The 23,457-nt window shown below is 37.2% G+C and overlaps 4 protein-coding genes across 4 annotated transcripts; 3 read left to right on the top strand and 1 right to left on the bottom strand.

The window, feature by feature from the left end:
• Window positions 165-3,083, top strand: LOC109728936. Its single transcript, XM_020259494.1, has 5 exons — window positions 165-287; window positions 1,357-1,590; window positions 1,749-1,900; window positions 2,189-2,325; window positions 2,637-3,083. The coding sequence occupies exons 2-5, from the start codon at window positions 1,361-1,363 to the stop codon at window positions 2,802-2,804; spliced, it is 687 nt and encodes a 228-aa protein (XP_020115083.1). The 5' UTR covers window positions 165-287; window positions 1,357-1,360; the 3' UTR covers window positions 2,805-3,083.
• On the bottom strand, window positions 3,448-19,083 carry LOC109728908 (probable histidine kinase 2). The gene is made up of 8 exons (XM_020259450.1): window positions 18,976-19,083; window positions 7,994-8,117; window positions 7,598-7,819; window positions 6,546-7,223; window positions 6,062-6,437; window positions 5,134-5,720; window positions 3,871-4,992; window positions 3,448-3,689 (listed from the first exon to the last, which is right to left on the bottom strand). The coding sequence occupies exons 2-8, from the start codon at window positions 8,048-8,050 to the stop codon at window positions 3,480-3,482; spliced, it is 3,252 nt and encodes a 1,083-aa protein (XP_020115039.1). The 5' UTR covers window positions 8,051-8,117; window positions 18,976-19,083; the 3' UTR covers window positions 3,448-3,479.
• LOC109728928 lies at window positions 11,083-15,295 on the top strand. The gene is made up of 4 exons (XM_020259482.1): window positions 11,083-12,170; window positions 12,530-12,940; window positions 14,005-14,201; window positions 14,760-15,295. The coding sequence occupies exons 1-4, from the start codon at window positions 11,714-11,716 to the stop codon at window positions 15,003-15,005; spliced, it is 1,311 nt and encodes a 436-aa protein (XP_020115071.1). The 5' UTR covers window positions 11,083-11,713; the 3' UTR covers window positions 15,006-15,295.
• Window positions 17,930-23,044, top strand: LOC109706803. The gene is made up of 6 exons (XM_020227802.1): window positions 17,930-17,991; window positions 19,009-20,132; window positions 20,600-20,808; window positions 21,215-21,438; window positions 21,922-22,329; window positions 23,017-23,044. The coding sequence occupies exons 2-6, from the start codon at window positions 19,040-19,042 to the stop codon at window positions 23,042-23,044; spliced, it is 1,962 nt and encodes a 653-aa protein (XP_020083391.1). The 5' UTR covers window positions 17,930-17,991; window positions 19,009-19,039.

The following is a 23,457-nucleotide window of genomic DNA, read 5'->3' as shown; positions in this document are numbered from 1 at the left end:
CACTAATTTATATTTTGATTTTAAAGTCTCTGAAAAATCGACACTAAAAGTAGACCAGGTTCTTTGCTGACGTGGTAGACCGTGTCCTCGCAATTTATCACGCCAAATACATGACGGCTGCGCCTGGCGTTGCCACCTGGCACCATCATCCACCGTCCATTTTCCCCTTAAGAATCCCCATCACCACCGTTTACTTGTCTCTTTTTCTTTTTTTATCTCTCTCTCCTCTCTCTCTCTCTCTCTCTCTTCACTTGGGAGCATCGGAGGAAGAAGCCTCATCCTCCAAGGTAATCTCTCTCCTACTCTTATTTTTTTTTTTATTATTATTATTATTATTGTTGTTGTTGTTGTTTCAAGCGATAATATTTTTAATTTTTTAAAATTAATTTATGTTGAAGAGAGAATACGTGAGGAATCAGCTCAATTAGAAGTGATAAATTTTTGTTGGGTTTTTTTTATTAATTTCTGTGGGCGAAAATTTAGTGAAAATTTGGCTTAATTGGGAATATGGGCTTTTAGGTGAGTTAATTCTTAATCCAAAGTGATAACTTTGTTTTTTTAAAAAAAATTTGTTAATTTCTGTTGTGGAAAATTACGCGAGGAATTTGGTAAAGTTTTTGGGCTTTTTTAAATTAATCTACAGATGATTGGTTTTGTTCTCTACAGAGCATAATTTTTCCCTATGACAAAAAAAAAGAAGGTACTTTGATGAGGATTAGTTTCATAATTACTATATTTTTGTACTTTGATTCCTCCTTTGGCTATTTGTGATGTGTAAATTGTATAATCATGTGATTTAGTCAGGAGATATTTAAGTTGTTGATGATGATGATCATAAAAGGGCCATCCATGATTGATGAGAAAGCTCAAACTAGTTCACCATACCACTTGATCCATGTACTTCATAAATTTTTCCGTGGGTGTGAAAATTCCCCGTAAAATGATATCAAGAGCTATATCTTAGTGGTTTCGGTAGCTTTGTGTGCTAATGAATGATATCTTAGCGGCTTCGGTCACTTCGTGTGCTAATGAATGACATCTTAGTGGTTTCAGTCGCATCGTGTGCTAATGAATGATATCTTAGTGGTTTCGGTCGCATCATGTGCTAATGAATGATATCTTAGTGGTTACGGTCGCATCGTGTGCTAATGAATGATATCTTAGTGGTTACAGCCGCATCGTGTGCTAATGAATGATATTTTGGAGCTATATCTCAGTGGTTTGATATCAAGAGTATAATTTGGATTTTCCGATTGTCTCTTTGTGAAAGCGACTTTCGATTCTAATAGTGAAAAAGGCATGCGGAAACTTAGACTGATTTTTATAGTGTCATTTTTGTGTGTGTGTGTTTTCTAGCTCTATGACAGAGGGCAGTGATCAAGCAATCGGAAGGCTTCCCGATCATCTCCTAATAGAAATTTTTGTTAGGTTACCGATCAGTGAATGGTGCCGTATTTCGTGTGTAAATAAGCACTGGGCCAATATATTTCGAGGAGAATGTTTGTGGCAAACGGCGATTGCCCGCACCTGGCCATCGGTGGGGAATCGTAAACGGTGGCCTGGCCCAATTCCTCGAGGCTCGGCTAAGAGGTGAGTTCGCTTAAAAAAAAAACATCTAGCTTTAGCTTTCACTTCATTTATACTTGATTCCAAATAAAATTTGATTCATTTGCGGATTTGCGTATGTACCCATAAATATATGCGGAATTTTGTAATATTTTTGTTCTCTTTTGCCTAATTATTATCAGGAGATTTGCGGCCTTATATGTCAGTGCAAACATAATTCCATTGGGTGGTGAAATCGATGAACTAGTTGGTCACACTTTTTTGTATTTAAAAGAGCAGCTCGAGCTTCCGTTAACACCACCACCTTCTAGCATACTTCATGGAACCATCATCGGTGAGTTTTTAAGTTATTTTTTTGCTTCATCTTTGGTTTTTATATTCCTCTAACGAGGAATAAGGGCACCTGAGATTTCGTCTTTTAAATTTGCATGTGTCTTTCTACGCTTTTTGGATATTTTGGACAAAAACTAAATTGCGAGAAACTAAATTGCTTAAACTGAAGCTTTGGGCAGATCAAACCCTCAAAGGAACTAAATTTTTAAGTAACCAAACAAATTTCTACTGTATGCATATTATTCTTTTCGCTAACAAGAGACGTCCTATTCTTTTGCCCCGCGAGCAGATCAATTTATCTCTTGTGGTAGGTCAAGAGACAAAGCCCACGAGCTCGCTTCGCAGGTATGGTTAGCAGTCATCAACAACTTGGAAGAAAACCAGCGGACTTTCGCACTGCTAAAGCGCTTCGCACAGGAAGGAGATGTAAGCATTTCCCTGCTTTTTCACTTTTTCCGAGTCCCATCACTTTAATCCTAGGGTTTCACTTTGCTCCTTAGACTATTAAGTTTGACATCCGACACGCCAAACTCTGAAAGCGTTATTTTCCCTCTTCGTCTGTAAACTGATTCAGTAATTTTAGTTTACTTACCACACATGTGCGAGTTCAGAAACTGAAGTAAACAGTATACAGACGAAGTCGCTCGCCATATTGGGATATTTTACCCATCAATAATCTACTAAACTGTACTGCAAAATCTTCGCCTTATTATTCCTTCTATCTTAATTAAATGCAGTTCTTCCTGCCTTACCCGTACTCGAGGTCGTACGTGGTATTGTCGAGGGTGTTCGAGAAGCTATTTACGGACTTTCGAGACTGCCTCACTCAAGCAGATTACTATGATGTTTTGGCCTGTGCAAAGTCTAGATTCCAGCTATTCCCATCCACGTGGCTGGGCTATTAGCATATGTTGTTTTTGGTTGTTTAATTGCCACTTTTACTTGTAATTATCTAAAAATTTATATCATGGCGACGAAGAAAAACAAGGAAAAAGAAATAACTGGTCTAAAACTTCCATGGACTTGTATCATGATATGTTACAATTGAATTGACTGGAAATTCAGCTGTATTACACCTGATTTCTCCAAAAAAACCGATATTGTATACGATTCTATTGAAATAAATTGTACATGTAAAATACTTGTATTGAAGGTAATTTGTATTGGTGATATGAAACCTCAAATAGGTGTGGATATGTATGTGATAAGAGTGTGTTGATGAAGTGAAACAATGCTGAGTTTCTTTTAATTTCTTTTTTAAAAAGAGGGTAAAATGTATAAGCAGTGACTGAGCTTTCAAAAAGTTGCAGTTGGATCCCTAATCTTTTTCTGAAACAAACAAGTTCCTGAGGTTCCCTATTCTATTAAAAATTCATGAATGTATTGGCTCTTTGATGCTAAGTTTGTAACAATATCTCACCAAAATTGGTGAAAGGAAAAGAGGGGAAAAATTACATCTTAGTAAGGTTCAAAAATTGCTGCAAATTTAAGAGAGAGAATAAGAGAGAAAACAACAAAACCAAAAATTGGTGAAATGCCAAAAAGAAATTAAAGCCACTGGAAATTATCTTTCATTACTTTTATATTTTGCAGACAAAATTAATAGCTTGCGATAATTTTTTTATTTCTAACGGCTTTGTCAGATGAAAATCCATACCTGCGAGAATTGTTTTCTTCTCTTCCTCTGGAGTTGCATGCCCAGTTAGAGCTATGATGGGAATGTGGATGCCGTAACGCTTTTCCTCTTCACGTATGTATTTTGTTGCTTCATAACCATTCATTATTGGCATCTGTATTTTTTTAAAAAAAAATCAGTACAGCAAAACAATTATAAAGTATGTATCTTTTGTAGCACAATCTTAAGTCAATACTGAAATAAGAAATAATTTGAAGTTTTTGTTATGGCAAGAAGCAGATATATCAATTTAAAATAATACAATTCAAATAAACATACTCATTATAGTGTCATACCTCACAATCCATCAGAACAAGATCATAGAGGAAGCTTTTTGAACTCCCCTGTACTTCATTGATTCTATCATGGAGATCACTTGCAGTGTCTTTCAGAGCTCTTTTGATTAAATTCAGAGCTTCAAGACCGTTTTCCGCAGATTCTACAGTCGCTCCAAAGCGCGAGAGCATGGTTTTCGCAAGATGGCGCAGAACTGATGTATCTTCCGCTAGCAGAATGTGCATTCCATTTAACGGTTTGTCGCCGTCGGCAGTTTGCTTCGATGTAGATGCTTCTCCAACGTGATGGCTTGGTTGATGAAATTCGGGCAAACTTTGCGCTTTGCTCGCGATTTCATCTCGAGAAAAATGGCCTTCATATGTTCTTTGGAACTCATGTAGAAGCCTCAAAAGTGCACACAAACGAGAACCATGAATCGGCTTTCGCAGTATAAGATCACAAGATACCTGCTTGAACTTCTCAAGGTCGGCAGAAGAGGTATTCAAATCTGCCAAGTAAACAACTCTTCGTGAAATATGAGGAGTGCTGTCGATAAAAATTCTTAAATGCGAGTATATCTCTGAAAGATTTCCATAAGATAAATCGATGATGACGAGAACATGGATTGCAATTCCTCCAGAACTCGGTTTTTTCGCGCCATTTCTCGCTGTCGTGGGCAACGGACTAGAAGAGCATTCTATCTCTGTATTACTATTCTGCGACATTGTTCTGCAAAATGATAAAGAATCAGATTTTCCGGACGAACTGGCGTTATGCTTAATGTTCTCAAATGTAGAGTAAAGAAGATCAATATTCTGAATCCTCCACACTTTTACTCCAAGGCTCTTCATCCACCTTTGCAGGATTCTTGCAGTTTCGTCGCCTTCAACGAAAAGTAGGGTGTGAACTCCTTTTGTACTAAAACTTTCTCCAAATGCTAAGGCTCGATCGGCGCATTGATTTATTCCACTTCTACTAATATTTTGATCTGTTCTTAGAAGCAATTTATCTGCTGCACTTTCTTTTGCTTCACTTTCACCAAAGGTTTCACTTGATTTCATAAATATATTGAATCTGAAGCAAGTTCCTGATTCACCAGGCTCTTTGTCTTGAATGCTAATCTCGCCGCCCATCAAACGTACCTAAAAATGAGTAATTAGATGAACGCGCATGTGACAAAAAATCTAAGTTAATTACGAACTATAAAGACTAAATTGCTGACAAAATTGAAATCGGAAAGAGGGAGACTAAAATAGAAGTGATCCATGAACATAGAAACTTACAAAAGATTGGACAATTCCAAGTCCTAGGCCAGTTCCTTCTTGCCCTTCTTTAGATGATTCTTTAACTTGAACATAATTCTCAAACACGGAAGCTCTCTTCTCCTTAGGAATTCCTACACCTGTGTCATCGACTTCAAAGATGAATTCGATTGAATTCGAATCATGCTGATCCGAATTCAGGTTCTGAAGATCAACATAAGCTCCATTTTTAGAAAAGTACGTTGATAATAAGCCAAATATTTTTGAAAGGCGGCACCCATATTTAGACGAAACTTCAGAGCTTTTTACTGTCGGCTTTTTCGCCCACGCACGAACAACGATCGATCCCACTGATGTGAATTTTACCGCATTCCCTATCAAATTATCCATAATTTGTTTCAGCCTTTTGAAATCTCCTTTCACGATTGGCGACTTCAAGACCGAGCAATCGCAAGGATCCCAAACTATCTCCAAGCCTTTTTTAAGAGCCACAACATGGAAAATATCAATCGATTCTTCGATTACTTGAACCATGTCGAACTCAACTTCTTCCAATTGCATCTTTCCTGCTTCCACTTTACTTGTGTCAAGTATGGTATTCAGTATTTCTGTCAAATGATCATCCGCAAATGGTTCATCAGTAACTCATGTAATGTGATAATTCAGAATAAATCGAAATACTGATGAATTGAAACTAGCTGAGTAATTAAGCATCAAAACTGAATAATCTATTATGCATGCACATCATAAGTTTATTGCACCATATTTGGCAAAGTTGTTCCTCCAGTAATAACTTTCTGTGTAGAACAATATAGTGTTATCAAATCTTTATTGCGCATGATAAGAATTTTCCTCTCGACATAACATCATGCGCAAGTCATTGCGGTGACTTGAAGTCTCAAGCATTAGAAGAAAAACCATATTATAAAAAGGGCATTTAGTACTTCACCTAAAAGTTTCAATGCACAAGTTTTCATTTGCTCCAAGTTTATGTCGAGTTCCGATTGTGGTGCGACATCCCTTCGGCAAAACTCGATCAGGCCAGTAATACCAGCAAGTGAATTGCGCACGTCATGACTGGCACTAGCAAAGGCTAAACTTTTGTTCATACTTTTCCGCTCTGCTTGCTGAACTGCCTCCTTTTGCTTGATGAGGTTTGCGCGTAAGAGCACTTCTCGTACTCGTGATCTTTTGAACAGCCATAAAATGATGTAGCTCCCAAGAATTACCACAAAAATCATAATTGATAGTAGGACAAGAATAATAACCTCCATTTCTTGAAATGGTTGCAGGATCTCTTTAAAAGGGAGAAATAATGCAAAGACCTGCCGCAGAAATGAAAGTTAGCTGAATTAGACAAGAAATTTAGTTGCTTACAGGATAAACTTATATTTAAATAATAAAACAAAATCATAAGAAACTTAGTGACATACCAATTGAAATCCTGAAACTTCGGAACAAGTGTAGGCAATTTTGCATCTTGTATCGCTCACGCCAATTGGACTAGTACTTGAAGTAGAACAGTTACAAATATGGCTGATGTACTTCTCCATCTCCGTGAAATTATTTCGATCTGATGAAAGAGTTAGCATTGTATTGTTTTTCAATGTATGATACCTGTGCAGAAGCCTATTTTGCGCTGAAATATTAGTACCATTGATATCCAAATATAAATGCCCTTCGAAAAGGTCAATATCGAAAATATGATCCACGAAATCATTCACATAAACTCCGAATGAAACCAATCCTAACTCCGCAAATGGTGCTGCAAAAATGAGCATTTGATCTTTGGGTTTGGTGAATCCAATTTCGAGTGAAACATAACCACCTTTTGTACCATTGAATACATCATGGAGCCAATGTGTGACATTAGGCATTTGGAAAGGTAGAACAACCGCATCTCCGAGGGGATCGCCTGTACTTTGATCGGCCGACTGGCCGTACCACCTATGTGAATCTGAATTATTCGATGGTCGCGATGAATTGGAGAAAAGAATACTGATCACGCCATACTCACGGTAATAAGAGAAAACAAGCCCATCTAGCCCAACATAGGATACTTGTGCCACCAAAGGGTTCATTGCTAGTGCCATGAACAGCTTCGGCGCAACCTAAGAAATCAAGAAACAATTTTCTTATTTTTTATCAATTTCCTCGGCATAAATAAATACGAGTCAATTGCATCACTGGCCCCCTAACTTTGAAATTTTCAGATTTATAACGTTTATTATCTGCTAATAAAACTACCACGTAAGCAGCAAACAATATTTGTCACCTCAGCACCAAACTTTGTCACGTGACAATTTTTGTTAAATAATAGAGTTTTTGACGGTGGATACTCAAATGAAATAAATAATAAATGTTAGGAACCTGATTGTGAAAACCAAGTAAAGGTTATGGACAATTGGAGTCATTAAGTTCACAAACAATATAAACGAAGCCATATTATTCAAACTAAAAGTATGGAAAATGAAAGAACTGTGACCTTGTTCTCGATATCGAGAAAGGAGAGGTGTTTGGGTGAGCCAAGAGCTTCTGCTACAGCAAAAGCAGATGCATTCACTTGAACTAAGAAATGCGCACGATCTACAACATTGTTGAGCAATGCCACTTCCACATTGTTAGCTGCATCTTCAAGGGTTTCATTTTCATGTTTTGTTGTGAGAAGAAATAGAGAGATCACACTAATACCAAGTACTACAACCACCTGCATAATTAATCAGAGAAAAAGATTAATTACAGGGCGCACTAACACGCTACTCCGTAAAAACTCCATCATGATTGTGAATCTCACTTTAAATAATAATAATAAAAGAAAAGGTGAAACACACACAGAATGGAGCTTTCACAGAGTAATTTGTTTCTATGCTCATATTATTACCGCAAAAATGATAATTAGGAGAGGCTGCTCCGTGAGTCTCGTTCTTCTTTGCTCCATTGGGGGAAATTAACAAGTAGACTCAAGGGGCCAAAATTGCATTAAAAATGCTTAGGTATCATAGTACCTATTAGATTAGAAAACCATGTTAATTTTTGGTCAATCAAGGAAAGATAACTCAATTATTGTAATTTCAATTGAGTAGGATAGATACTGCTATGTACTTAATTATATTTCTAATACATGAACCTTAAACCAAGTACCAGTTTCGCACCCACACTTAAAAAGTTTGTAATGAAGAGTTACAATCAAATACTTCTGGTTTTCTAAACTAATAACAATCAAATTCTTCTTCTATTATTCTTCATATCTAAAATAAAACAATGTTCTAAAAGCCCAAAAGCAAACTAACTTTCGGTTAGGTATATATCCAGCGCACATCGTGGATAATATGATATATGTTTTGAATATATTAAAGTCTAGTTTGATATTGTGGTGGCTAAACACACCAGGTTTTATATTCTGAAAAATTTTAAAAAATTCCAAGGTGCTTTTGAATTTTTTAGACAAATCAACACCGTAAAATCATGTGCGTTTGAAAACACGATTGCTTCTGCCCCAACTTCTAATTCTTTTTTTCTACTTAGAATTATTCTAATTTTTGATAAATTAAAATGCAATAAAAAGAAGCATAAAGTTGGAGAGGGATCCATTTTGAAGTATCCTATAGTTGAGGGTGGTCTCCATTCATTTTTACTAGATGAATTATTAGTAGGGAGAAACTTTTCCAATACTAAAGAAAATTAGATGAAAATAACCAAAAAAAAATCAAATGAAACAATTGTAATGTGCTGATATGATTATGTGAAGGCATTAAAAACTTTTTTAAAAAATAGCGCGAAATCTTAAAACAGCACGGACCGCGAATTAAAGCACGAGAGAATTGCAAACAAGGTTAAAAGTTGGTGTCTAAATTTGAATCCTGCTATGTACCAAAAAAGATATTTGCATATCAACCACGAACATTTAAGAAAATAATAAAAAAATAAAAAATAAAAACTTGTACAATTATATAGCATGAGAGAATAGAAAAGCAACTCACCAAATTGGGGTGGAACGATTAGAGCAGAGATGATAAGTGGGGTCTCTTAAGAGTTATATTTTTAATTTTTTTTTTATTATTATTGTTTCAAATTATCAGTTAAATAATAAGATTTTGATTAATTTGGAAGGTTTTGATGGCTCTCTCATAATACTACTATATTTATTGTATCTGATTCTAATAATTAAATGTCAATTTTGGTAAGAATTAGCTTGTTATATATTAGTGATACTATATCAACAACCTTCAATATCTTCCTTACCATATACAAGTATATCTAGTGAAAATTGAAAAGTAAATACATTGAATTTGTTTTCAAAATTTTTAAATAAGAAAATTGATTATTGATTATTACTCGCGTCAGGAAAAAAATTTAAATCCATAACCCTCGTTTATTAACTGTATCAGCAATTGTATCAGCACGAATATAACTCAATTTTATTTCTCTGAATCCTCTTGAGGATTGTTTAGTATCTGTATTTCCAACCATCGAAGACAGGCAGATACTAGAATTTGAACTTCGCCTCGAAAGATAATGAGAGAGTCATACGTAAACTTAACACTTCTCCTCATAATTTTCCTCATAATTTGAGGCAGCGATACGACGAATCCCCCGCTTACTTCAAATTTCCCTCCTATATTGTGTCAGTTACAAATAATAACATATATTTTTTTAAAATCATGCCGAATGCTCTCAATCTCCCCCTACATTCAACTTCAATCACAAAAAGAAAAAAAAAAAAAAAAAAGAATGTTTTTTTAAGCCTTTTCCGGTCCACGGATGAAGTGGTGGACCGGGCCTACTAAGTGGCGTGGACCTAGGGAGGCTAGTAGGGGTAATTTGGTAAATAGACATTGAGGCTCTCTGTAGTGGGTGGTGGCGTGGGCCCGCCCCCTCTGACACTACTCTCTCTCCCTCAGCGTACGTTTCCGCGCGCCTCCCCAAGCGTTCGTACTTTGAACACCGCGCTCCCGATTCCTCGCCCCGATTTTTTGGGTAAACTTTAAAAATAGTCCCCGTACTACCCTATTTATGTAAACAACCAAGTTCCTTTTTTTTTTTTTTCTTTTTTTTTCTTTGTCTCATATGTACATAAGTTTTTAAACTTTAATCACTATAAAAAAAATAAAAATATTTTATCTTATTTGAACTATCCATACTTTTTACTTAGATTTTTTTTGACTACACAATTGCTTTTCTAATTAAACCCTTAACTATTAAAAATTATTTTTAGTACCAGATGTATAAGTACTTCTTATATACCACACATTCAAAAACTCAGTAACAAAAATCTCAAAATAAAAAAACCTAACTAATTGAATATATTAGAATATATTTATAAGTGTATATATCCTAAAAATAAAAGTAACATAATTCTCACAAATTAAATAATATCTTTTTCTTATCATTAATTATTAGAACTACTAAATATCTTAGTAAAATTTTTTTAATTTCTTTTATTTATAAATGGGCTATTTAGATGGTGTATATCATATTTATCTAATTAAAATTTTATTTCAAAATATTAATTGTTAAAAATTAGGTGTGGTGCATAACAAATAGGGACAGAAAAAAAATAATTTTTTCTAATAAAAAATTACTATTTTTATCGGGTGTGTAAGTACATCTCACACACGACATAAATGAAAAATTATAAATTTTGTGATCAGAATTTTAATACCAAAATCTACCTTATTGAATAAATTTTATAGTATTTTAAAAATTTACGTATGCAAAATTATAAATTTTAGAGATCTAATTTTTCACAAATTAAAATCTAACTTATTACGGCTACATGATTCCTCTGTATGAATTTTCAAACTAAGTAATTTAGATGAGGTTCATGAGATGTGGGGATACATTGGGTCTAGGAAACAATTTCCCCTAATTATTTGCCCCTTAACACTATTAACCCCCTACGTTTAACTAATTAGCAAATTACCCGCTTCTTAAACCTCTCCCGCGCCGATTAAATGCAAAAAATCGCCTCGCGATCCTCGTGCTTCTCCTCGCCCCAATTCCTCGCCATCTTCGTCGTCTTCTTCTTCCACTTCTCTCCCCTTCTCCCAAATCCTAACACTAACCCTAACCCTAGCCTTTTGCTCCAACAATGGGTTTCTAGGGTTTGGGGAGGTTCCGCAAGTAGAATGCAGTCGCCTCGTCTCCGTAAGCTGTAATGTAGCCGATACTTCGATTTTTCCGATTTGGGGAGTTGCATTGTGGGTTTCTAGGGTTTTGGATCTCCATTTGGGGTTCTTCTTGGGTTTTCGGATCTCTTTAGCTTCATCTTGGTTTGTGCATAAGCTCTTACAGCTCGATTTCTAGGGTTTCGTATCTCCATTTGGGATCTCCCTAGGGTTTCTCGCATCACTTCTTTGTTTGATGAGCCGTGGCTTGGACTTCGCCGCGGATCTCGAAGTTTCCAGCGATCTCTTCCTCCTCTTCTTTCTCTTCGCCCTCCTACTCCTTTTATCCTACCTCCTCTCTCTCTTCCTCTTCGTTCTCCTCCTTATCCTTTCCCTTTCCCGTTTCTAAAAAGAAAAGCTATAACCTTTTTAAGAGAAAGAGAAAAAAGGTGAGATTTTTTTTTTTTGGATTGAGCTTGATCCACAAGCTTAGTATGGATTTCTTCAAGATAAGGAGGTTTCGGAGAATCCGAAAGCAGGGAAAGTACGCAGACGAAGAAGCAGAAGACCCAAATGCTGGAAACCCTAATTCGACCGCCGATGCATCGAGCGATGCGATCTCAGATCCGATTTCAAAACCAGCTGATCCTTCGGACCCTGCTATCGAAGCTGAAGATGACGACGACGACGACTTCATCACGAATGAGGTGAAGCGGAGGTTGAAGGAATTGCGGAAGAACAGTTTCATGGTGCTGATTCCTGAAGAAGAAGGGTACCAGGAAGAAGAAGAAGAAGAGGAGGAGGAGGAAGAAGAGAGTAGTTCTAGCGAGTGGAGGGAATCGGAAGTGGTGGACGGGTATCCGTGGTGCGGATTTGATACGTTGTATGATAAATATTGTGAGCGGATGCTGTTCTTTGATAAAATGAGCTCCCAGATTTTGGAAGAAGCAGGTAAACCAAAAAAAAAAATGGCAGGGGATGGATGATATGGTAATATTTAACTGCAGTTGTTGAGTTGTTGCTTTCTTTTGTACAATAGTTTATTCATACCCGGGCATTGAGAAATCTAACTATTTATATCTAATGCGACTACTTATTTCCATAATATGCGTATTGTGTCGCATTTATGTGCTTGTGCAAAGGGTATTATGTTTGTGCTTGTGCAAAGGTCCCTACTGTGTGGGAAAATCTTTTACTTGATAACTCTGTTCAATTTGGCAGCAGTTTTGGATTTTGGTTGCGGTCAATGCATGCGAATATGCGATTCTTCCCTTTGCTTGCTAATTTGATGCATGCACGTAATGAAACAGGATCAATGGACATTAGTAAAAAGTCACCAAGATCGTCATCTAAGAAGCTGGCGTTGACCCTCCGCAACCTCTCTTTAAAGAAGAGAGATGGGCTTCAAGAGGACTACGAGCAATTACAGCAACAGCAGAATGAGTATGACCCATATCAGACGCTTGAGGTTGCATATGTCGCACAAGTCGCTTTAAGCTGGGAGGCTCTCCATTGCCAGTATGTGCAGCTGAGTCTGAGGATCTCGTCACAGCCTGAGAATCCGACCTCATATAGCCATGCTGCTCAATTGTTTCAGCAGTTTCAAGTGCTTTTGCAGAGGTTTATTGAAAATGAGCCCTTCGAAGAGGGTTCAAGGGTCAAGATTTATGCCCGGACGAGGAGTTCTTTCTCCAAGTTACTTCAGGTTCCTACTTTTCAAGGTAAATTATGAGAAATCTCTTATGTTTATTTTATTGTTAATCATTTCTATAATGTAATAGATCTCTCTCTCTCTCACGGAAAGTTAATCAAAGCTTATATTGGCTTCAGAATTGTCTCCTAGCGCAAACTTGACTAAAATCATTTTCATGTTATACTTTACCGTAAGTTAATTTATTTCGATATCTTCTTAGGTCATCATATAGTGTGTACTTGCTCAATTAGCATATATCAAGTTTTGAGTATTTAATTTAATGGAAGATTAATTTTGTAATAGAAAATTTACTGGTATTAAATGCATAAGAAATAGCATTGATCACCCTCCTAAGCCATTTATGACTGTATGCATGGCACTGTCAGGGCAAAATGGTCTGTGGTGAGTAAAAGCATGTATAAATTTTGTTCAGAAGAAGTCAAAGGTTTCTAAAAGGTCAAAATGGCCTATGGTATCTTTGAATATGATTTAAATTGCAAAACCTGTTGTTGTCTGATCTTGTCCTTTCAATTGAGCGCACAATGGACGACACATTTGCTAACTGCATATAGCGAGTTCTTTATCCTTCTTATGCTCATCTTTGGAAGTTAGAACATGGTTTCTATTATTCTCTTTATTTTTGAGAGTCAAATATATGTTTTCTACTTTCTATACTACTATTTCTTTTTCGTTACCTTTCTTAACGGAGACTACTTACTCGGAGAAGAGTATAACATGAATGATTTATGGTGTTTATTTGCATGTTATTACAATCTTTTGTACCATAGTCATGCATAGTGGTTAGGGTAGGTTTTAAATGCAAGGAACTAACTTCACCGGAAATTCTGTGCATGTTGATTATGGTAAGTTACCTAATCTGGATAAGGAGTACTTCATATTACATGTAATCTGGATAAGAAATGGGCTACATATTGTTACTGAGTTGTGGTTTAACTTTAATGTGGAAACTTGTGTTAGTGCTGTGTATAGACTTTAAATTTGTATATTGTCATTTTGTTGCTGAAGTCGAGGAAACTTTCTTTTAGGAGATCAAGTTTTTGGTACTATAATTTTCAGAATAAATACTCTCAGGTTCGGATCAAAATGGAAATGCAGAGGACAACATGGAACAGGCAATTTTAGCCCCTGATCTCATAAAAGTAATGGAGGAGTCGATCCTAACCTTCCGTCTTTTCATAAAGAAGGACAAGAAAAAATCAGATTCCTTTTATGGGGCCCATAGCCATGCAGGAAGCTCCCTTCAACAGGTTCAAGCTTCTCTTGATAAGGTGTGCTGCTACTCTTTTTCCTTTTCCTTTTCGTTTTGAGAAAAGTTAGTATACTATTTGATTCATTCATTAGGAAAATGAACTAGGCAACAAAAACTGAGGCTACTAGAAAAAAACCACTAGAATTTTTCAGCCCAAAACTCCAACATCCTACGAATATCCCTTAGGATCTGTGTCTGAACTCTGCTGCATGCTCTATAATGCAATAAATTGATCGAAAAGGCTTCTTTGCATATCAGTGGGGAAAAGCTTCTTTTCCAACAGTTCTTAATTTCTTTCTCTCTTAACGAACTTACCTTATACTTGTCCTTTGGCAAAGCTCTGCTGCATATCTGAACCGACACCTAAGTAGGTATCTTTTGTATTCTTTCTGATTTGACAACTACCTTGTGAAGATATCTGAATGCGGCCTTTTGATTATATCCACAGGAAGTCATCTATTTGCATCTATCCAAATTAGGCTTTTCGATATATATCCATAGGGGTTATCCATGTGAATAACTCTATCAGAATTTAAAATATCAGATTTTAACAGTCCGTTGTTCCATATCTCCACAGAAGGAGATGAAGGTGAAAGAGCTGTTCAAAAAGAAGAAAGGATACAAGAAAAAGACCTGGCCGGCAACGTGGGAGGAGGTGGAACTCCTCTTTGCTCTCGTGGACATAAAAGTCATTTCTAGGGTTTTGAGGCTGGCGAGGCTTAGTAAAGAGCAGCTGTTATGGTGCGAGGAGAAGATGAGCAAGCTCGATCTCTCCGATAACAGGCTCCGAAGGGATGGTTCTCCGATCCTTTTCCCTTGTTGATGGTATCTATTTCCTCGAGCCTTTTTATGCCCGATTTCCTGCTGTAGGATTTACTACTAGTATTTTTATCGATTAGGAATTTGGCTGCCTTATTATATGTAAATGGTAAGCAGAAGAAACCAGAAACATATCTAATGCAGTACCCTAGCAAAGCCAATGTTCTTAGAAGGGGAAACTTGTTAAATTGCCTCATATTTTATCCTCATCATTGTCACCAATTGTGTTGGCTGGAAATGGGTATCTGATTAACTTCATTATCTGTTAAAGTAATGAACTTCAGAGTTAGATTACACTTGTTTATTACCTTATTTTTCCTTAGCCAAAGCTGCATTAATTTACTCCACCAAGGTGGTGTTATTATTAGTTTAACATTCATAGTGTGACAACAAACATGACTTATATTTTTCCTTGACATATTTCCTTGATGCACTTTAAAGAGTGTCACAACAAGATAAACATGCTTGGGATATTGTAATTGAAAATAAAAGTAGCCCTCGTAAGATGAAATTGCATGCAAATGTTGTAGTTTGTAATATGTCACAATTGGTGAAGCTTGGGATTAAGTCAAAAGCTAAAAAGTTCCCTACGTTGTTATTTGATAGATAGATATATAGGGGGGGGTTTTGGCTAGAACACAAAAACCTCTTCCAAACTTTATTATTGCACAGTTTATCCTACATATTATATACTATACCTACTATAACTTTATTATACTCTTAACGATCGATTGAGACATGTGTAACTTTGTAAAGCCTACTTTTTTTTTTAAATTAAATCTCTATTTATTAAATAAATAAGAGAACAGCATATTTAGTTACCATAAGGGTGGGCCAAGAACTGTCATATTTGTTTATTGCCCCCCTTTGTACCACTTTTGTAAGCAAACAAAAAGAACTTTGTTTGTAATATGAACACCAGCTAAATCCCATGTACAAACATTGGACCCTCTCTAATGGGCCACTCGCTAGTTTATATAATCCCAACAAAATATAGTAGCTTCTACGTTCCGTACAGAACCAATTCATTTTATTTTGTCGATGGGTGTATGTACTAACCTTGTAGTTTTGCACAATAGATTCACATGTGCTCTGTGTGTGCCTTAATTACGTTTGGATGTGCATATCCCTACCATCAATGGTAACAACAAGATAAGATTCTTCGTGTGTCCTAAAATTAAGACATGGTTGCGATTTTTTTTTTTTTTTTTTTTTTCAGTGTGGTATGGATCTAACTAGAGGTGAATAGTATATGTATAGTACATAATAATACCCTTTTTATGTAGTGGCATCCTATGGAAGGAGAACTTTTGCGCGCACCCGGCGCACCACATCAGTTGTGCGCCACACTAGACATTAAACGTATTTCACCAAATTATGTATTTTTCAAATAAAATTGAAAGTGGAGATGAGATAAAGGGAGATGAGATTGCGATGCATAGCTGACGTCGTGGACCGGGTATAAACAATAATTTCATAATTTTGTGTTGTGATGTGTCAATGATGGGGACCATGGCCCTTTTCTTTATGAAAATTTGAGAAAAAGTGGGGGTGACTTATTCATGAATTTCTTTTTTGGCTTAATATTTTGTCCAATTATTCACCATTTTTCAGTAATTGTGATAGAACGAAACAAATCGAGAAATGGAAAACAATTTTGCTCATCTTTAACTCGCTAATAGTTATTGAGATGGGCCCTTGATTAGTAAACTTCAAAAAGGTAAACAAACTCTTGTATGGATATGAATATGATTTGCGACCTAAAATAAAAAATAAAAAAGAAAAGAGACTAAGATATTGAAAAATAACGTTTAGTTATTGGATCATTCAATCCAAATCTAATAGATTATCACTTACGCTAAACCTAAGAATGTGCACATTTTTTTAAGAAAATCCAAAGCATTGGGGTAATTAAGAATTTTTTTTTTTGGGTTTCTTTTTTGGGATGGAGGGATGGTTCTTGGGATCCGAATCCGATAAATTAGAGCGGGTTTGCATCGGAATTCCCACCTAATGATGCTAAATATAAACTTGCTTAAATGCGTTCATTATTAGGCAAAACTAGGAAAGATCAATAACAAGGGGCTTTTTTGCAAATAAGTCCAAAATTGGTATATAATTCTTAACAAGGAACCCCCCCTCCCCTAATTAAAGGCACCAAACATAGCTTTTTTATAGATGGACACGAGAATCTTTTTCTTTTTTTTTTTTATTACCCACTTTTGCTTTCCACCACTTTATCTTTTTGAAAATTCCCATGCCTTGTTGCCTCACTTTGCATCCCTTTCAAAGGCGCACCTTTTCCGGGGTGCATTTTGTTAATTTCACCCAAAAATGAAAAAAAAAAATCTCTCCCAAATCCTCTACTAAAAAACCCATTAAAAACATCCTTAAATGAGGTTTAAATTTTGAAACAGGAAAATCCCGAATCTACCCCTGGGCTAGGACTATGGTGAGGAGCACACGGAGGGGCATTTGTGGAAAAAAGCAAAAGACGTGCTGTAACGTACAATTAATTCCCAAGAAAGGCATCAGTTCTCTTCGCACGCTTTAATCCTCGTACAGTATTACTTACTGTTCCAAATATACGGCCGAGATTTCATCCTCTTCAATATGTGACTTTTCTCAGCCGTACGATTAGAATCGACGCTACAAAATGCAACGGCTATGTGCGTGGACTCACATTGGTAACTAATAAATAGGAAGAGGGGGAGGGGCATTCCTGTGATTTCCTTCAAGTCCAGGGGCATAGTTTGAGATAACCCACACTCTCCTCACTCCCCTCCCGTGCTCTCCTTTTTTCTCCTGAGCTGGAATTTCTCCTTTCAACTCGTTTTGACCGTTGCCCCCACTCCTAGATCTCACTCTCTCTCTGCCACAGTAGTGTAAGCTCTTTCCCTCTCTCTCTCTCTCTCTCTCTCTCTCTCTCTACCCTTTCTCTCTCTATCTCATCAATTTCTCTCTCATCAATCTCTTCTTTCACAACCCAGGTATTGTTGTAATCTTATTACAACCAAAATTGGATTTTTTTCCCTGATTTTTTTAATATATTTGTCTCAACCATGAGACTATAAAGTGTGTATGTTCCCCTTTTTTTTAATTCCAATTTAATTTAATGGTTTTATTTTGATTTTATTTTATTTTGTTACTGTTTAGTGTCTCTGTAATTTTGTCCTGTTTTGCTTCTTCCACTTTAAAGTCATTAACAGTACAATTCAGCATTCCAATGCTATCAGCTTCTTTTTTTTCTTTTATTTTTCCTTCTTTTAAACTCAATTAAGTGGTTGAGCCCTTCATTTTTCTTGATGCTTATTTTTTTTTTTAAAAAAAATTATGTCCTTGTTTTTTCAACCTAAAGATGGTTCATTGATGCATTAGAATGATATGTTCTTCTCAAAGAAGCTTCTTTTCATCAGTAAAATGTTTTTGGGGCTTGTTTTAGTGTTTATTTGAAGCTATCTCTGTTTTGATTCAAGGAGTATTAAGAAAGGTACATAACTATCTAGCTTTTCCTCTTTTTTTTCTCCTTTTTTTTTTTTTTTTTTGTAAGTTTCTCTACAGTTCAAAACTGTAACTTAGCATGTGATTAGATCTTCCTTTTTTTTTTTTTTTTTTTAAGCATCAAATGCTTCCTTTTCCACTTTTTCATTTAATTTTGTGTAGATGGTTTCATTTAACTTCCCTTTGATATTCACCATGTTCTACTTTTGATGTGCTCCTAGCTCTGACGTAATATTAGTAAATTATGGTCTTCTTGTTTATCTCTTGTATCTTTTATGTGTTCCTAGCTCTGACATAATATTTCTTTATTTTACTTCTAGAATTTCTCTTCTCAATCTTTAGATTATAACATTATTTTTGTTTCATTTAGCATCTTCAACATTAAACTACTCTTGTTTTTCTGAAACTCCTTATCATATTACCTGCATATAGATTAAAATCTGAGTATTAACTTCTCTATAAAGAGTACTTACTGAATCCTCCAACTGGCTTGCTCTGATCTGAAGTATGAAGCATTCTTAAGAGGCCTTCGAAGAGATGGGATGTTCCGCTTCACGGCTAGAAGATGAAGAAGCTGTCCGGCTCTGCAGAGATCGGAAAAATTTCATCAAACAGGCGGTCGAGCAAAGAATTCGATTCGCCTCCAACCACATCTCTTACCTCCAGTCGCTTAAACGAGTATCGATGGCCCTCAACAAGTTCGTCGAATGCGACGATGATCACCATGATTTCCTCTTCTTGGACTCGTACATAACTCCTGTGAAAAGATTGAGCCACGACATCGATAAAATCCCTTCGAATTTGTCTGAGAAGAGAAATTTTCACATCTCAAAGTATTTAAAGTCAAGCGCGAATTCATCGGTTTCTGTTGAAGAACGGCCTCCGCCGACAGAAACTATAAGGATTAACTCTTATTACCCTACGGGAAATTACTATGGAATGGACGGTTTTTTGGGTTCGCCGATGAACAATTCTTCATCGTTCTTCACAATGGACTATGATGATAGGGCGAGGTACCCTCCGCCTTCGCCTCAAGACTCGCAATGGGATTTCTTTTGGAACCCGTTCTCTTCGATCGAGAATCAGGGATATCCTATTTTGAGCAGCTATGAGAGAGCTCTAGATGACGATGACCTCGCGAGGCTCAGGCAAGTCAGAGAGGAAGAAGGGATTCCCGAGCTTGAAGAGGAAGTAACCGACGAAGAACAGGAAGCGGAAGAACAACAAGAAGAACAACAGGAAGAAGAATTTGTCGAGATAGATGTCAAAAACGACAAAGTGAAATTTGAGGCTAATGAGAATCCTTCTGAAGATAAATTTCACGCTAACAACACAAAGCAAGTAGTGAAGGAATTTCGGTCCAGAGGTGTGCAGAGTGTTGAAGTGTCGAAAGAAAGCGAGGGGGTGGAAGTCAACATTAAGAAAGAGAAGGATGTGGTGGTAAGCAGAGGAGGCGGAGAAGAAACTCCCGGTTTTACTGTGTATTTGAATCGGAGGCCAACAAGTATTAAAGAGGTTGTGAAGAGAATTGAGGAACAGTTTATGAGGATCTGCGATGCTGCTCACGAGGTTTCAGTGATGTTGGAGGCGAGTAGAGCTCAGTATTCGTCAAATTCAAGCGAACTTGCTGGTATATTCATGGATTTTGATGCTAGAAACCAAACAAATTTTGTAATATTTAGGACGAATTGTTCAATTTGGTTCCAACTTTTTAGTTGTTGCAAATTTATCTACTATGCTGACTGTTAAATCGGATGGAAATGACCATTTAGGTACCAGGTAATTGCTATTTACCTGCCGCCTAAATGAATAAAATCCCAACACACAAATGTGAAGCCGAATTGTCACTTATGTGACACCTATGTGGTGCTTATGTGGACAGTTCCATCCAAACTAACATGGGAATTACACAGAAAAGATAAATCTGCAACAGCATGCAAAAGTTAGGGACCCAATTATAGCATTGCAAAGTTCGGGATGAACTAAAATAGCATAAAAATTCGAGTGCCTCCGATGCGATTTACCTGAAATTTTACAGTTAAATGCTTTGATAGCTTTTCTTTGAACCCGCTTAACTTGTTCTTCATCAACACGCAGTGAAAATGATGAACCCTATTGCATTGATCCGATCGGCTTCGTCTCGATCATCATCTTCGAGATTCTTTCACACTTCGTCCAGCTCAAGAGATGATGGCTACGAGAGCAGTAGCAGTTACTCCGACGACTCTTGCATGATATCTGGGAGCCACCAATCAACTTTAGATAGATTGTATGTATGGGAGAGGAAACTATATGAGGAAGTAAAGGTAAACCTTAATAGTAAGTCAGAATCAAGGCCTTTTTACGCAACAGAAAAAAAAAAAAAAAAAGAAGAAGAGAAAAGAATACTTTTGTTTTATGAATATGCGAAAACGTGATAGTCTCCTCAGGTTTGTAACTTTAGCTCAATTTTCAACTTCTAGAACCAAACTGCCGATCTGCAAAAGCCATGACGCAAAAATTTTGATTTACAGCGGCATATTTTTGAAAACTATGCATTGACCATAAAAATTTGCATCGTGGTCTTAAGACTTAGAACATGAGCTAAAGTTGCGAAATAGAAAAAAAGAAATGTTTCTGCAAAAAACCAAATGTGGGCCGTCTCTTCAATAGAAAAGGAGCTCTAGATCTCTGATGTTTTGCAATGAATTTTAACGTGCTTTTCCTGTTTAGGCCGGCGAGCGAACAAGAATAGCATACGAGAAGAAACTGAAGCAGCTGAGGAGCCTAGATGCGAATGGGGGAGAACCTGGTGCTGTTGATAAAGCCAGAGCAGCCATAAGAGACCTACATACCCGATTAAAAGTGTCGATACACTCGGTTCAATCCGTGTCGAAAAGGATCGAGGTTTTAAGGGACGAGGAGTTGCACCCGCAGCTTATGGAATTGATACAAGGGTATGTTCCTACTCTACTTTTTTCGTAAAACTGTCTATGGCTAGAATTAAGAGATAATCTATTACAATGTTCACTTTTTACGTCAAATCAATCGTAGAAGTTGTTTTACTGAAAAGCAAACTATGCAGAAGCATTTTATTGTAGATAAGAGTCATTCTTTTTCCTTTTTAAACTGCCAATAGTAGAATCAAGCATGTGAATATGAGGCAACACAATAACCTAATAAAAATGTAGCAAACTATTACAAACAAATGAGATATCTGACATGAGTAGAGATAATCACAATGTCATTTATTTGCAGTTGGTATTTCATTCAGTAAAATTCTTGCACTTTGTTACTATAACCTTCGAATAGATCCAAAAATATGTTACGTAATCAAATAGATCATCTAATGAGTTGTTAATTTTGATTGCTGTAGAAAAGAAAGAGATCACCAGTAGTGTTAGTAACCTCTTCTCTTTTTGCTTTTGTCTCCGACGCAGGTTAGCGAGGATGTGGAGGACAATGGCGGAGTGCCACCGCATTCAACGGCGCATTATAGACGAGGCCAAGCCCCTCTTCTTCTCCTCCTCCTCCTTCTCCTTTGCCTTTCCCCCTCCGCCGAGCGCCGCCGCCGCCGCCGCCGTTGCCCTAGAGGCGGAGCTCCGAGCATGGCGCTCCGCCCTCGCCGCGTGGATCTCCGCCCAGCGCTCCTACGCGCGCGCCCTCTCCTCCTGGTCCCTCCGCTGCTGCTCCGCCGCCTCCGGCGACGGTGCGGCGGCGCCGCCGCCCCCGGCGGCGTTCGCGGCGTGCGTGCACTGGTCGCGGGTCCTGGAGGCGGCGAGCGAGGCGGGGGCGATGGACGGGCTCGACTTCTTCGCGGCGGGGATCGGGTCGATCGCCNCGTGGTGGTGGGCTCGCCGGAAAATTCTCCGGCGGCGGCGGCGGCGGCGGAGGGGAGGGGGTTGGCGGCGGAGATGGCGGGAAGGGTGCTCTGCGCGGGGATGTCGGCGGCGGCGGGCTCGCTCGCGGACTTCGCCGCCGACTCCGCCGAGCGCCACGACGCCCTGCTCAAGCGGTGCGCCGGAGTGGCAGATTCGTAAATTTAGCCGCCCCCCCTTTTTCTTTTTTCTTTTTTTTTTTCGTTTTCCTTCGCCTTTTTGTCCCCTTATAAATAGAAATTTAGTTATTTCTCTTTCTACTTATTATTAATTTTAGTATACAACATATTAAACTATCTTTATCTCTCCAACAATATCCATCTATCTTCTATATTTATACATTATTTTTTCTAAAATTATCACATGGTAATTTTTCCTTCATTATTGAGTGTGGATTCCAACTCGAATCAGCTCAAGTCCTTCCTCTTCCTTTTCTTCTTCCTTCAGCTATTATCTTCGTTCACCACTAAGTACATTTCATCCTTTACCATTATTTTTTTCATCACCGTTTTTTTCTTTTTTGGTCGGTATTTTTTACTTTTTTTTTAATTATCGATTCGTTGTATCGCGCGGGTTAAAAAAAAGGAAATTATATGACACGCCGACGTGGTCGTTAAAAGCTATATTACGTGATGCTGCACAGATCTTGAATTGCAGCTATAGTATAAAGGCCACTTCAGTTTGATAGATAAGATTAGAGTGCGTATTACCGACCGTCCCTAGAGTAAGTGGCAAAGGACTTCGTGGTTGGTACCTGAGATCCAAGTTCGAATTCTAGTTGATTTACATTTCTAGCTAAGTTTATTTCTAAATGAAATAAACGAAACAGGTAGTGTGTTACCTATCTCTAAAGAAAAATATAAAAAAAAAAAAGATTAGAGTGCATATTTTATGAAACATAGTGCACTATCGTAAGTTAGGCAGGAACGCATACATAGTATTTAACTGGTAAAATATTCCTGTATCTACTAAAAAATATTATCTCTTTTTGAATTCAAATTGGGGAATATAATCGAATAGCCAATTGATCTTCGCAAATAGCAATTCTATACTATATGATATTATTATTTAATTACGTTATCTTAGAGGCTAATCTTT

The sequence above is a fragment of the Ananas comosus genome, linkage group 2 (assembly GCF_001540865.1).
Source record: "Ananas comosus cultivar F153 linkage group 2, ASM154086v1, whole genome shotgun sequence".
In the NCBI taxonomy this organism is placed as follows: Eukaryota; Viridiplantae; Streptophyta; class Magnoliopsida; order Poales; family Bromeliaceae; genus Ananas; species Ananas comosus.
This window is presented reverse-complemented; position numbering and strand designations above follow the sequence as displayed.

Coding starts and splice junctions, on each gene's coding strand:
- LOC109728936 (XM_020259494.1), top strand. CDS start 1,361: ATGACAGAGGGCAGTGATCAAGCAATCGGAAGGCTTCCCGATCATCTC. Junction 1,591..1,748: donor CCTCGAGGCTCGGCTAAGAG/GTGAGTTCGCTT, acceptor AATTATTATCAG/GAGATTTGCGGCCTTATATG. Junction 2,326..2,636: donor GCTTCGCACAGGAAGGAGAT/GTAAGCATTTCC, acceptor AATTAAATGCAG/TTCTTCCTGCCTTACCCGTA.
- LOC109728908 (XM_020259450.1), bottom strand. CDS start 8,050: ATGGAGCAAAGAAGAACGAGACTCACGGAGCAGCCTCTCCTAATTATC. Junction 7,224..7,597: donor TTCTCGATATCGAGAACAAG/GTCACAGTTCTT, acceptor TTGATTTCTTAG/GTTGCGCCGAAGCTGTTCAT. Junction 3,690..3,870: donor TTGTTCTGATGGATTGTGAG/GTATGACACTAT, acceptor AAAAAAATACAG/ATGCCAATAATGAATGGTTA.
- LOC109728928 (XM_020259482.1), top strand. CDS start 11,714: ATGGATTTCTTCAAGATAAGGAGGTTTCGGAGAATCCGAAAGCAGGGA. Junction 12,171..12,529: donor CCAGATTTTGGAAGAAGCAG/GTAAACCAAAAA, acceptor GTAATGAAACAG/GATCAATGGACATTAGTAAA. Junction 12,941..14,004: donor TCAGGTTCCTACTTTTCAAG/GTAAATTATGAG, acceptor AAATACTCTCAG/GTTCGGATCAAAATGGAAAT.